This window comes from Syngnathus acus, chromosome 6, assembly GCF_901709675.1.
Source record: "Syngnathus acus chromosome 6, fSynAcu1.2, whole genome shotgun sequence".
Taxonomy (NCBI): Eukaryota; Metazoa; Chordata; class Actinopteri; order Syngnathiformes; family Syngnathidae; genus Syngnathus; species Syngnathus acus.
Genome location: NC_051092.1, coordinates 15,480,683 through 15,495,667, shown reverse-complemented (window position 1 = coordinate 15,495,667; position 14,985 = coordinate 15,480,683). Strand labels below are relative to the sequence as shown.

At 45.7% G+C, this 14,985-nt stretch overlaps 1 protein-coding gene across 2 annotated transcripts in view; it reads left to right on the top strand.

Annotated features, from left to right (window-relative positions):
- The window catches only part of LOC119124023 (kelch-like protein 25), a 51,994-nt gene extending 46,942 nt beyond the window's left edge, over positions 1–5,052 (top strand). For both annotated transcript variants that reach the window (XM_037253606.1, XM_037253605.1), the window contains exon 10: positions 4,366–5,052. In XM_037253606.1, coding sequence (XP_037109501.1) covers positions 4,366–4,752 — 387 coding nt within the window. In that variant the 3' untranslated portion in view covers positions 4,753–5,052. The remainder of the gene's footprint in view (positions 1–4,365) is intronic.
- The last annotated feature ends 9,933 nt before the right edge of the window (positions 5,053–14,985 follow it).

The following is a 14,985-nucleotide window of genomic DNA, read 5'->3' as shown; positions in this document are numbered from 1 at the left end:
CTTGCTACATTGCGGTTCGTTTATCGCGGTTTCGTTTTTCTTTTCTTTTTTTTCTTTTTTTGAAATTTTTTGAAAAAAAACACAAGTCGCTCCTGAGTATAAGTCGCCCCCCCACCCAAACTATGAAAAAAACCGCGACTTATAGTCCGAAAATTACGGTACCTCAGTGACTTCGACCCCAGAGATTGGAGAGTCCGCCTCAGAGTCTCCAGGCCCTGCTTCCACAATGGAAGGCGTGTAAGTGGAATTGAGGAGGTCTTCGAAGTATTCTCCCCACCGACACACGACGTCCCGAGTCGAGGTCAGCAGCACGCCATCTCCACTGTAAACAGTGTTGACGTTGCACTGCTTCCCCCTCCTGAGACGCCGGATGGTGGACCAGAATTTCCTCGAAGCCGTCTGGAAGTCAATTTCCATGGCCTCGCCAAACTCCTCCCACGCCCGGGATTTTGCCTCAGCAACCGTCGAAGCCGCGTTCCGCTTGGCCACCCGGTACCTGTCAGCTGCCTCCGGAGTCCCGCAGGCCAAAACGGCCCGATAGGACTCCTTCTTCAGCTTGACGGCATCCCTCACCGCCGGTGTCCACCAGCGGGTTCGGGGATTGCCGCCACGACAGGCACCAATGACCTTATGGCCACAGCTCCGGTCGGCCGCCTCAACAATGGAGGCACGGAACAAGGTCCACTCGGACTCAATGTCCCCCGCCTCCCCCGGGACGTGGGAAAAGCTCTGCCGGAGGTGGGAGTTGAAGCTCTTCCTGACAGGGGATTCTGCCAGACGTTCCCAGCAGACCCTCACAGAGCGTTTTGGTCTCCCAGGTCGGACCGGCATCTTCCCCCACCATTGGAGCCAACCCACCACCAGGTGGTGATCAGTTGACAGCTCCGCCCCTCTCTTCGCCCGAGTGTCCAAAACATGCGGCCGCAAATCCGATGACACGACTACAAAGTCGATCATCGAACTGCGGCCTAGGGTGTCCTGGTGCCAAGTGCACACATGGACACCCTTATGCTTGAACATGGTGTTCATTATAGAAAATCCGTGTCGAGCACAGAAGTCCAATAATAGAACACCGCTCGGGTTCAGATAGGGGGGGCCGTTCCTCCCAATCACGCCCTTCCAGGTCTCACTGTCATTGCCCACGTGAGCATTGAAGTCACCCAATAGAACGATGGAGTCCCCAGAAGGAGCGCTCTCCAGCACTTCCTCCAGGGACTCCAAGAAGGGTGGGTACTCTGCGCTGCTGTTTGGTGCATAGACACAAACAACAGTCAGGACCCGTCCCCCCACCCGAAGGCGGAGGGAGGCTACCCTCTCGTTCACCGGGGTGAACCCCAATGTACAGGCGCCCAGCCGGGGGGCAATAAGTATACCCACACCTGCTCGACGCCTCTCACCGTGGGCAACTCCAGAGTGGAAGAGAGTCCAGCCCCTCTCGAGAGGGCTTGTACCGGAACCCAAACTGTGCGTGGAGGCAAGTCCGACTATATCTAGTTGGAACTTTTCTGCCTCAAACACCAGCTCACACTGCACCCGACCCCTTTGGCCCCTCCCACAGGTGGTGAGCCCATGGGAAGGGGGACCCACGTTTCCTTTTCGGGCTGTGCCCGGCCGGGCCCCATGGGCAAAGGCCCGGCCACCAGACGCTCGCCTTCGAGCCCCGCCTCCAGGCCTGGCTCCAGAGGGGGGCCCCGGTGACCCGCGTCCGGGCGAGGGAAAATCATAAGGGGCTAATGTGAGCCGTGCCTTGTCTGGCCCCTCACCTAGGACCCGTTTGCCATGGGTGACCCTACCAGGGGCATGAAGCCCCAGACAACATGGCTCCTAGGATCATAGGGGCACGCAAACCCCTCCACCACGATAAGGTGACGACTCACGTAATATTCAGAGTTATTCAAATAACTATTACATAATTAACATGTTTATAAAACCATCTGTGTCACTCAAATTCATGAGATCCATCGATCGTCCTTTATGTCAACAATGGGTGCGCGCCGCTGACGGCGCTTGCACTTCAAAATATTCCACAGGCGCATATAACGATATATAAATTATATATCAAATAGCTATTATATAAGCAATAATATTATCAAACCATCTGTGTCACTCCAAATGATTAAATCCATCAATCAAATTCCTCGTCCTTTGTCAACAACGCCGCGCGTGCGCCCTGACGTCACCCTCGTCGTTATTCCACAGATCTAGTATATAACTATATTGTAGCGTTAACAAAGTACAAGGAAAGATGTGGGTTTGGTAAATGCTCTTTATTTAACAAAACAAGAGTTTAACGAGCCAACAACTACTGAACTGTAACGATGAAAACATATACAAGTTGCTACACGAAATAAAATATATCAAATAACTATAACATACAGTGCCTTGCGAAAGTATTCGGCCCCCTTGAACCTTTCAACATTTCGCCACATTTCAGGCGTCAAACATAAAGATATAAAATTTTAATTTTTTGTCAAGAATCAACAAGTGGGACACAACTTTCATCTCAAACAAGGAGAAGACTGATCAGAGATGCAGCCAAGAGGCCCATGATCACTCTGGATGAACTGCAGATAACTACAGCTGAGGTGGGAGAGTCTGTCCATAGGACAACAATCAGTCGTGCACTGCACAAATCTGGCCTTTATGGAAGAGTGGCAAGAAGAAAGCCATTTCTCAAAGATATCCATAAAAAGTCTCGTTTAAAGTTTGCCACAAGCCACCTGGGAGACACACCAAACATGTGGAAGAAGGTGCTCTGGTCAGATGAATCCAAAATCTAACTTTTTGGCCACAATGCAAAACGATATGTTTGGCGTAAAAGCAACACAGCTCATCACCCTGAACACACCATCCCCACTGTCAAACATGGTGGTGGCAGCGTCATGGTTTGGGCCTGCTTTTCTTCAGCAGGGACAGGGAAGATGGCTAAAATTAATGGGAAGATGGATGGAGCCAAATACAGGACCATTCTGGAAGAAAACCTGTAGGAGTCTGCAAAAGACCTGAGACTGGGACGGAGATTTATCTTCCAACAGGACAATGATCCAAAACATAAAGCCAAATCTACAGTGGAATGGTTCACAAATAGACGTATCCAGGTGTTAGAATGGCCAAGTCAAAGTCCAGACCTGAATCCAATCGAGAATCTGTGGAAAGAGCTGAAGACTGCTGTTCACAAACGCTCTCCATCCAACCTAACTGAGCTCGAGCTGTTTTGCAAGGAAGAATGGTCAAGAATTCCAGTCTTTCGATGTGCAAAACTGATAGAGACATACCCCAAGCGACTTGCAGCTGTAATTGCAGCTAAAGGTGGCGCTACAAAGTATTAGCGCAAGGGGGCCGAATAATATTGCACGCCCCACTTTTCAGTTTTTTATTTGTTAAAAAAGTTTAAATTATCCAATAAATTTCGTTCCACTTCACGATTGTGTCCCACTTGTTGATTCTTGACAAAAAATTAAAATTTTATATCTTTATGTTTGAAGCCTGAAATGTGGCGAAATTTTGAAAGGTTCAAGGGGGCCGAATACTTTCGCAAGGCACTGTAAATAGTTCGCCGCCACACGGCCCCAAGCACCGGTGTCGACTTCCAGGTGTGTGGCGGCGTGGATTTCCATCCCCGGAGGTGGCACTTCCAGCCACGGAGGTGGAAGAGAGCTCCATAGAATAGGACCGGGCGTGCGTAAAAGCCATGTCCGAGCCCCATCCACCGTCCCCGGACAGCCACCCGGCCGAGCGCCGGCCCCGGACTTCCATCCACGGAGGTGAAAGAGAGCTCCGTACAGTAGGTCCGGGCGTGCGTAAAGCCAAGTCCGAGCCCCATCCACCGTCCCCGGACAGCCACCCGGCTGAGCGCCGGCCCCCGACTTCCATCCACGGAGGTGAAAGAGAGCTCCGTAGAGTAGGACCGGGTGTGTGTAAAAGCCATAATAGTTTTTCAAACCTTCTGTGTCACTCCAAATCATTAAATCCTTCAAACTCTTCGTGTCACTTACAAACAAAGCCGCTAATGATGCCGGTAGTGCGTGGGGCCCTTCGTCATCTTCGTCATCCCGTGATCGAATCTTTGTCCTTTATGTAAACAACCGCCGCTCCGCGCTGCTGACGTCACTTGAAATTCAAATCCCTTGCTACATCGCGGTTTCACTTTTTTATTTTGAAAATTTATGAAAAAATTCACATATAAGTCGCTCCTCAGTATAAGTCGCCCCCCCACCCAAACTATGAAAAAAAACGCGATTTATAGTCCGAAAAATATGGTACTTGACAGAAGTTTTGCAGGTTGAGGTTTGGTGTCATGCATGCTGGGATTAACTGTTTGCACTTATCTGTAAACGGTTGTCATTTTCTGTTTTCTGTTTCTAGGTCCAATGCTATGACCCTGTTGGTAACCGCTGGAATATTGCAGCTGAATGCCCGCAACCTTGGCGCTACACAGCAGCTGCAGTCTTAGGTAGTCAGATCTTCATCATGGGTGGTGACACAGAATTCACAGCCGCCTCTGCTTATCGGTTTGACTGTGAAACAAATCAGTGGAGTCGTGTCGGTGACATGACATCCAAGCGAATGAGCTGCCATGCTGTGGCCTCCGGAAATAAGCTGTACGTGGTCGGAGGTTACTTTGGTACACAAAGATGTAAAACATTGGATTGTTATGATCCAACATCTGATAGCTGGAACTCCATCACTACTGTGCCTTACTCACTGATACCCACTGCCTTTGTCAGCACATGGACCTACCCGCCTAAGTAGAATACAATATGAGGTAAATTCGGAATTGCCGAAAAATATCAAGTATTTTTGATAGGTGCATGCTGTTTCACTGCCATTTACCAGCATACTTGGCAACTGACCATATGCATGGCAACACAAAGCATTTCCAGTCTGTGGAAAGGTTAGGAGAGTACAACTTTCTTAAGATACTGGGACACCATCTAGTTGAAATAATAATCTAATTTTATAAATGTGTGATACTATCCGGTTGTGTAATAGGTATATTGAATAGTTCGATGCTGGTGCTGTAAAAGGTCGAAATTTCATCAGCTGAGATTGGCTGGCAACCGGTTCGGGGTGTACCCATATGACAGCTAGAATAGGCTCCAGCACGCACACGCACAGATATAAGTCTCGGGCGGGCAAAACGTCTCTTTTCCTCTCCGCTCAGTGCTCATTGGTTGGCCGAACGAGCCGCTCAATCACAAGCTCTTCTCACAGGGATCAATTAACTTTTGAGCCATGAGAAAACTGATCCTGCTAGTATATTGGTGGTTCTCACGACAGTATTTTTTCTCTTTACAATTAAACATGTTTCACTGGTTACAATATAGCAAAACTACTGCATAGATCAAATAAGCCAAATACAATGTATTTATACAGCCCTTAATTGCAAACATGTCTCAAAGGGCTTCACATGGCAGCAAGTGACAATTTTTCTTGACATCCCCTGATCTTAACTACCAGGAGGGCAAGGAAAAACTCACAAAACCCCCAAAAATAACCAACCGCATTGAGATTTATGCTGTTGTTTCTATGTAAATGTATTTAAGTGGTGGTAACTACCGTAAGTTTTGGACTATAAGTCGCGTTTTTTTTCATAGTTTGGGTGGGGGGGCGACTTATAATAAGGAGCGATTTATGTTTTTTTTCAAATATTTTCAAAAAAAAAAAAAAAGTGAAACCGCGATAAACGAACCGCGATGTAGCAAGGGATTACTGTAATTTGAATTTCAAGTGACGTCAGCAGCGCGACGCGGCGTGGCGCGGCGGTTGTTTACAAAAAGGACAAAGATTGATCACGGGATGACGAAGATGATGAAGGGCCCCACGTACTACCGGCATCATTAGCGGCTTTGTTTCTAAGTGACACGGAGGATGAAGAGTTTGAAGGATTTAAGGATTTGGAGTGACACAGAAGGTTTGAAAAACTGTTATGGCTTTTACGCACGCCCGGTCCTACTCTACAGAGCTCTCTTTCACCTCCGTGGATAGAAGTCGGGGGCCGGCGCTCGGCCGGGTGGCTGTCCGGGGACAGTGGATGGGGCTCGGTCATGGCTTTACGCACGCCCGGTCCTATTCTATGGATCTCTCTTTGTTCTCTCTGTTGATCTCTGTTGGTCCACCAACACCGCATCGCTGGCGAAGAAGGCCCAGCGCCGCCTGTACTTCCTTCGGAAACTCAGGCGAGCGGGGGCTCCTCCGGCCGTCATGACTACTTTTTACCGCGGCACCATTGAGAGCGTCCTCTCCAGCTGTATTGCTGTCTGGGGTGGCAGCTGCACTGACTACGACTTGAAGGCCCTGCAGCGCATAGTGAAAACGGCTAGTAAGACTATTGGTGCTTCTCTCCCCTCCTTGAAGGACATTTACACCTCCCATCTCACCCGCAAGGCGACCAAGATTGTGAGTGATGTGAGTCACCCCGCTCACTCTTTGTTTGAACTTCTGCCCTCTGGGAGGCGGTACAGGAGCCTGCGCTCCCGCACCACCAGACTCTCCAACAGCTTCGTACTCCAGGCTGTTAGGATCCTGAACTCGCTCCCCCTTTCAGCGTAGCGTCCTGTTCTTGCTGTCTGCTGTATGCACACTGGCTCGGTTTTGCCCCTCTTATTTAATGGGTTGTTGGTCTATTATTTATTCATCGCTCATTTAATTTTATTTATTATTTATTATTTATGGTTTGTGCCTTCTTGTTTTTGTTTTGTGTCGCCTACTTGTATGTCTCGTCACCGTGGGATGGAGGAAACGGAATTTCGGTTTCTTTGTGTGTCTTGACATATGAAGGGATTGACAATAAAGCTGACTGACTTTTGACTTTTTTCACCTCCGTGGTTGGAAGTCCACGCCGCCACATGCCTAGAAGTTTGTTTTGTTAAATAAAGAGACGTTTACCAAACCCACATCTTTCCTTGTACTTTGTTAACGCTACAATATAGTTATATACTAGATCTGTGGAATAACGACGAGGCTGACGTCAGGGCGCACGCGCGGCGTTGTTGACAAAGGGCGAGGAATTTGATCGATGGATTTAATGATTTAGAGTGCACGGATGGTTTGATAATATTATTGCTTATATAATAGTTATTTGATATCTAATTTATATATCGTTATATGGGCCTGTGGAATATTTTGAAGTGCAAGCGCCATCAGCGGCGCGCACCCATTGTTGACAAAGGACGATCGATGGATTTAATGAATTGGAGTGACACAGATGGTTTTATAAACGTGTTATTTATGTAATAGTTTTTTTTAATAACTCTGAATGTTACGTCAGGCCCGTTCTCAGCTCTTCGTTTGTGTTTATGTCACGTTAGCATACCTATCGTTTAGCCTGTTGTTGCTCGTTCATGTCTGTTCTTGGTGTTGGATTTTGTCGAATAAATTTCCCCCCAAAATGCGACTTATGCTCCGGAGCGACTTATCTATGTTTTTTTTCACGTTATTGTGCATTTTATAGCTAATGCGACCTATATTCCGGAGCGACTTTTAGTCCGTAAATTACGGTAGCTGTCATGTAGGGATGTCCTATCTTATTAGCATAAGCAGTCATAAAGACCAAACAGCCCTTAGCGATTGACGTCTCTGTGGTCGTACAATGGAGTGCTGTTCCGACTTCTTATCAAACACCTTTAAATAAGTCACGGAAATTATATCACTAGCACTTAGGTCGACGCACTAGTCATTTAGCTTTGTACGGGCTTTGTATCGTCCATTTTAAGGTTAGTGCTCACAGTTCAAAAGAAAATGTATTTACGATGAAAATAATTGGGGTCTAAGACCAAACCGCATTGGACAGAAAGTCGTGTAGAATCGAAGTGCGAAAAAGCGAGGTTCAGCTGTACTTACACTGGAACGACTTTAGTAAGTTGAACTGGTTCAATGGCTTCACTGTAAAATACAATGTTAAAAAGTAATTTTTAGAATCCTACAACAACTGAGTTAAGACACGTGTTGAGCGTGATGTCCAGTTGAAATACCGTTTTTTTCCGTGTATAATACGCAAAATTTAACTAATTTATTGTCCTAAAATCTGGGGTGCGCATTATACATGGGTACAAATTTTTTTAAATTTTTATTTTTTTTTTCTTTTTTTTTTAAGAAAATCATGGTACAACAAAACCAACAACAGGACTGACCGACAAAGACGTGGAACAAAAAGACAGGGTGACATTACCAAAGACAGGAACAGACCAAACAGACATCATGACAGTAACACATGCAATGATCTGACGGTGAGCGAGGGGCAGACAGGACTTAAATACAAAACACGTTACAAGAACAATAGTGTGTTTGTACTGTGCTCTGGTCATTTCGTCAAAGAAGGGATAATAGTCCTCTTCTCTTCTTGACTGACAATGAATGTGATAGTTTAATACAATCAGCAAATAACAAAATGCGTATTACAGGTAATATTTTATTTCACAACACTTTGCCTTGTTCCTTTCGTCTCTGCTGTTCACTTCAAACACGCTCCATACGAACGCAATGCTCTCGTATCAGACGCTTGCTCGATCACCTGCTCGTTTGCTGTCACAATGTACCCTACACAAATCCGAAACATTTGTTGCGGCTCCGAGTCACGACGAGGGGCAAGTTTTGGTTTCCAAGGGTGTTTTTATTCCTCTTCAACGTCTCTCCCATACAGAGCCGCCTTTTTCACATGTCCGCACGTCACTTTCCTCTCTTTTCATCTGATCGCGGTGGTGCCTTTACGGGCAGTCGGAGAAATCAACGCCAACAAAAAAAAATACATCCAGCCTAGTTAAGACCATACCAAAGACTATAAAAATGGGATCCATTGCCTCCCTGCGTGTGTGACGATCATTGGGACTTAAAAAAAAAAAAAAATGTAAAAAAAAAAAGAAAAAAAAAAAAAAAGAAATTGGGTGCGTATTATACATGGGTACAGGCTTTTTTCCAGCATCAACATGCCATTTTTAGGGTGCGTATTATACATGGGGGCGCATTATACACGGAAAAAAACGGTAGTAACGATTGTACAGTAAAATCAAACGATATATTTTGTTAGGGTTTACAGATTATCTTGAGCGTATGATTACCGTAATTTTCGGACTATAAATCGCGGTTTTTTTCATAGTTTGGGTGGGGGGGCGACTTATCCTCAGGAGCAACTTATATATGTTTTTTTTCACAAATTTTTACTTGATCATTAACACATCACTTACTTACAAGTATAGTTGACCACTTCACATGTTATTTTTAGTGTAGTTGATCACTTCACATGCTTTGATATCTTTATCTTGAACATATTTAAAACATGAAAAATAGAGAGAAAAAATCAAATAAAGTAATTAACACTTTAAAGCGCCATATCCTCTGGACATGTCCTCTGTCACCAGGATGACATAAAGGACGAGAAATTTGATCGATGGATTTAATGATTTGGAGTGACACAAATGGTTTGATAATATTGTTGTTTATGTGATAGTTATTTAAAATATAGCTTATATATCGTTGTATGGGCCTGTGGAATAATTTGAACTGCGGCGCGGCACACGGCATTGTTGACAAAGGACGATCGATGGATTTAATGAATTGGAGTGACACAGATGGTTTTATAAAGAATTAGAATAGCTCTTTATTGTCATTGTCACATGTACAACGAAATTTAAAAAGTGCCAACCGATCCGCGCATGCGATAAGAAATATATAGAAATAGAATAAAAAGATAAAAAAAACAAGCTAAAAACCCACAGAAGAACATACACAGACATAATCATTTACGTTTAGCTGCATTCAATGTGACTACCGCTGTAGGGTAAAAACTGTTGGCGAATCTGCTAGTCCTCGACCTAATTAATCTGTAGCGTCTGCCTGATGGCAACAGTTCGAAAAGGGAGTGGCCAGGGTGGGAAGTGTCCTTCAGAATGTTCTGTGTTTTTTTGAGACAGCGGGTTCTGTGTAGGTCTTCCAGTGTGGGGAGAGGGCAGCCAATGATCTTCTGTGCTGTGTTGATGACCCCTTGGAGCTTTTTCCTCTGAGCAGCAGTGCAGCTGGAGTACCAAACACATATACAGTACGTTAAAGTGCTTTCTATGGAGCAGCGATAGAAGGACACCAGCAGTCTCCGTGTAATGCTGTGCCTCCTCAGCACCCTTAAAAAGTAGAGTCTCTGTTGGGCCTTTTTAAGCAGCTCAGAGGTGTTCACGCCCCAGGTGAAGTCCTCCTCGATGTGGACTCCCAGGTAGCGGAAGGAGGACACCCTCTTCACACAGACCCCGTCGATGATGAGTGGTGGAATGTCCGTTTTATTTTTCCTCCTAAATTCAATGACCAGTTCTTGGGTTTTAGCCGTGTTTAGGAGCAGATTGTTCTCTCTGCACCACTCCGATAGCTGGACCACTTCGTCCCTGTAGGCAGACTCATCCCCCTTTGAGATGAGCCCCACCACGGTTGTGTCATCCGCAAATTTCATGATGGTGTTGCTGCGGTGGGCGGGGGTGCATGCATGTGTGTAGAGCGTGTAAAGCAGTGGGCTCAGTACGCAGCCCTGTGGGGAGCCGGTACCAAGACTGAGAGGTGTGGATGTATGACGGCCCACTTTCACCCTCTGGGTGTAAACGTGTTATTTATGTAATAGTTTTTTTTAAATAACTGAATGTTACGTCAGGCCCGTTCTCAGCTCCTCGTTTGTGTTTGTCACGTTAGCATACCGTATCGTTTAGCCTGTTGTTGCTCGTTCATGTCTGTTCTTCGTGTTGGATTTTGTCGAATAAATTGCCCCCCAAAATGCGACTTATACTCCGGAGCGACTTATATATGTTTTTTTTCACATTTTGGGCATTTTATGGCTGGCTCGACTTATACTCCGGAGCGACTTATAGTCCGAAAATTACGGTATGTTGGAATGTAGACTAGAATTATAAACTTTGTTTAAACCTTTTACCTTTCCTTGACTCTGAAAAGTTTAACCATTCAGTTGTTGAAACTTTCCAAATGGTGTGGAAACATTCTTGCTTAGTTAGTCATCTAAAATGCTCCGCTAGTTTCTGTTTCCACGACCTTGTAAAACAATGAGCTGGGACCCTCCGCACCGATTAACCAGTTGCTGAGGTGACCACCAAACATGTCCAATGTCACCCCCACCCTGCTTTCTCTCAATAAATACTCTCTTGCAAGTATCCAAAGTTAGACCTCATTCGATCATCGCTGTACGCACAGCAACAAATGACTCTCCACTTGCAAGTGCGTAAAAAGGGCATACTGTCTCCCGTGTGGTTCTTGCAAAAATAAGTTAGTGAGCACCACTACCATTTTTTTTGACACTACTTGCATGCAATATTTTTTCTGTGTATGTGCACATGTTTTTCCACAAAATAAATGTGTATGACTCTAGAGAAGTGGTTTTTAATTTTTTAATTTTCCTTGAGTGGTTGGTGGTGAGATACCAAGTGCTGCAGTATGAAACAATGGTGTATGAGCCATTTGGCCTTCTTCAATTGTTTTTGGGTTGATATGGTTTACCTCCACGCCACTAGAGGGATTCTCTTTTAGTAATTACTGGGAAGCCTATAAAACCCAGGGTGAATTAGGACACAGGTGGGGTTCAGGAGAAAACAGTTTTCGAATGTGCCTAAATGCCAGAGATCTACGAGATTGTTCTGATCGCCGTTGTGTTAAGAGTTATTTACAGTGTCAAGGAAAATAAACCTGCAAGTATCTTTTTATTTGTTCCATCAGAATCAGAACTCTCCGCCTGCTTATTTACGTAATTTAAGTGCAATGGCACACGTCGTAACAATCAGCCATCAGCCCCCGGGAAGCGACTATTCATAGAGGGTTAGTCACTTCAAATGGCGTACCACAATATTGAACAATCTCTTGTGAACAAACGGTTGAGTGAACCGTCTTTATTCAGGAAGGCTTGGTTTCAAGCATATACAATATAATTTTTACCTGGTTTTGAACAAGTTCATTTTTGGGTTCTCATGTCACACTCCTGGACCCTTTTTTCTGAGAACCACCCATCAATATTATTGTATTGTCACTGTGTTTAATGTTTTCTCAACTCCAATTTTGTTGCATCTGCACCACACAATAACAATAAAGGCTTTCTATGCTTTTCATATTTCATATTTAGTAGTAGACAAGTGTGAGACTTACCCCAAATGTGAAAGTTGCAAGTGCCCGTTTGAATCCAAACAGTCGCTGCCATTGATGGTTATATTCGTCCATTAAGTTTTTCGACAAGTTGGGTTCGCGGGAGTCTGTTGGAGCTCCATAGTGAATTTCAAGCTTGGAAACAACTTAACTGATGCACACGTGTCGAGAGAGAGAGACAGAGACACAGAGAGAGACACAGAGAGAGACAATGAGAGAGGACACAGAGAGAGAATCAAAGTCACTGTTCTTGATATGTTTTGTTATAAAAGCTCATTTTCTCAGGTCCATGGGTCAGTGCTTCCCCCCCCCCCCGTAAAGTTATTAGAGTATTACTTAATTTGTTAGATGCTGTTCATGCAGACGTGAGCAAAATTGTTGGTCCTCCCCTGTTAATGAAAGGAAAAGCCCACAGTGTTCATAAAAGATATAAGCATCATTATATTACAACCTGAATTGTTTGAGGTATGTACAAATAAAAATATTGACAATTAAGGTGACAGTACATTCAATTTAGATTATACTGCACGGCTTGCACCAGCATTCCTGACGTGTTTAGAAATTATACTTAACTTGAAGGTAATATTGTGACCTTAACATTTTTAGTTTAGTGTATTTAAAATGGAGCCAAGAACTAGTGTGCTTCGGAGCGTGTATCGAGTAATCCAGGAAGTGTTTAGTGGAGCGCGTATCTACTGCGGACTCTATGCACACTTGCATTATGAATAACATGAAAGTATATACAATTATATTAATATATATTAATCCCTCACCACTTTGCGCTTCACCTATTGCGGCTTCACGAAGTTGCGGGTTTTAGAAATTAATGAAAAAAATAATTTGCTGCAAGCTAGTGTTGTGAATTTTTATTCTGGTATCATGCAATGTATATCTCACTAGTAAGCCTAAGTGTGACCGGGTCCTGTTCGGGTCAGGTTCGTGTGGGATTGTTTGGGGATTGGTCCAGGAATGTAGGCTCATTGGCACCAGACACATCTGGTTTCCATTAACAACTGCTAAGATATGCACCATGTAGAGTTAGGGAGGCTGACTGGGGGGTCATAGATCACCCAATAGCCCCGTGTGCGCGCACCCGAGTGAAGGGAAGCGCGGGGGTAAAAGTTTTAAGGCGAGAGTAGACAAAGGGACTCGACATCTTGGCTAGGGCGCGAGACACTTCTCTCTGACATCGGTTGAATAAAATCTTTCCCCACTCAGTCGTGTGTGACTGAAGTTTTCCTTCCCCAAGCCAGCCACTTTTTCACCGTTTGTTTGGAAGACCAGCTGACCATCAAAGAGAATTTACCACAATTATTGGCGTCACGAACAGTTCTCGTGTCCTTCGGGGAGCCCTCGCCCGCCTGGGTGCGAGCATCGAGCGTCCGGCCGGCAGGCTGAGTTTGAGGTGAGAAGCTTTCACTCGCAGTATCGCGATGTGCTCGTGCCTGGTGGGGGGGGGGGGGGCGCGGAGGGGCTCCTAAGGGGGACAGTTAATGGGCCTGGTGTGCCAGTGGCTGGCAAAGGGGGGGGGGATTTGTCTCCCCTAGCTGAATGTCGACGAGATGTGGATTTTGAAAGGGGGGAGTAGCCCCAATAGGAAAATGAAAATGTTCAATAAAAATAGAAAAAAGAAAAAAGGCAAATAAAAATGGAAAAATAGCATAAAACTAAATGGGGAATGTGCACAACAGTGTGAGTGACATGTCTGGTGTGAATGATGAATGAGAGAGAAAATGCCCCGAGTGAGAGGACAGGTTGGACAGGACGGGATGTCTGGGGCATCGCCGCTCGGCGGGACTTTATTTTGGTGACAGATCCAATGGAGGATAGAAATTTTAGCTGTATGATTGAGGCGAAAACACAGATACGATTGAACACTGTTTGCGACGAGACGTGCGCCACCAAGCCACCGGAGGCACATTTCCCGGGACGTGCTGGGACGTTGAGATCGCACCCAATGTGATCGTTGAGATGTTCGGTGGTGGCATTTGTCTCTATAAAGGTCACACAAAAAAGGGAGGCTTGCTGCAGACCGCGATTGGCAGAGCGGAGGAGTGCGCAGCCTTGGCAGCCGTAGCTGTGTGAACGAATGTGGGAGAAATACCGGCTGGGTCTGGGACCAGGGTGCCGAAGAGAATGACGCACGCAGACCACGTTATTTGGGCACTGATCAGATTAGGAGTTTGTGCGGGTTGCGCGGTTCCCCCGGCTGACCGCTGGGCGTTAGCCTCTTAGAGAGATACTCTTTGGGAAACTTACCTGGGGAACTGGTGCGCTGCGGTCATACCCAAAGTCGACACGGTTCGATTCCGATTGTCGAGGCGCACTGTAATAGCACACACGCCTGTCAAAGTCTGATGAAATTTACGGCTTGCAGCAGACCGCAATTGACAGAGCGGAGGAGTGCGCAGCCGATAGAAATTGGAAAACGTGGAAAAAGAGGCCTCAGGGGGTTTAATATTGGTATACCATGTAAGAAAAGTAATTTGTGTGCACACTGAAGTTAAAAATCTGCAGTATAAGGGGAAATGCAAAGCGCTCTTAGGGGAAACAAAGACAAGAAGTGCAAAGGGCATGTTTGTAAGTGCACCTGCGCACGGTAAGAAGCCACAGAATGACCAAACCGCATGGAAGCGGTTAGTAAGAAGCTACATGAGAGATGGATTCGAATCCCTTTGTCTGTGTGTTCTGTGTTCGTGCGTAATCTCTGTAAAGTTTGTGTCAGTTGTCGTTGTTCGTCTGAGCTCTGTGTGCGCGCTTAGTGTATTGGGTGTGCGTGCGTGCGGATGCGTGTGTACGTGCGGTTGTGTGCGCGCTCGGTGTGTGTGTGTTTATGTGCACACCCTCTGTGGGTGCGGGCGTGGGAGG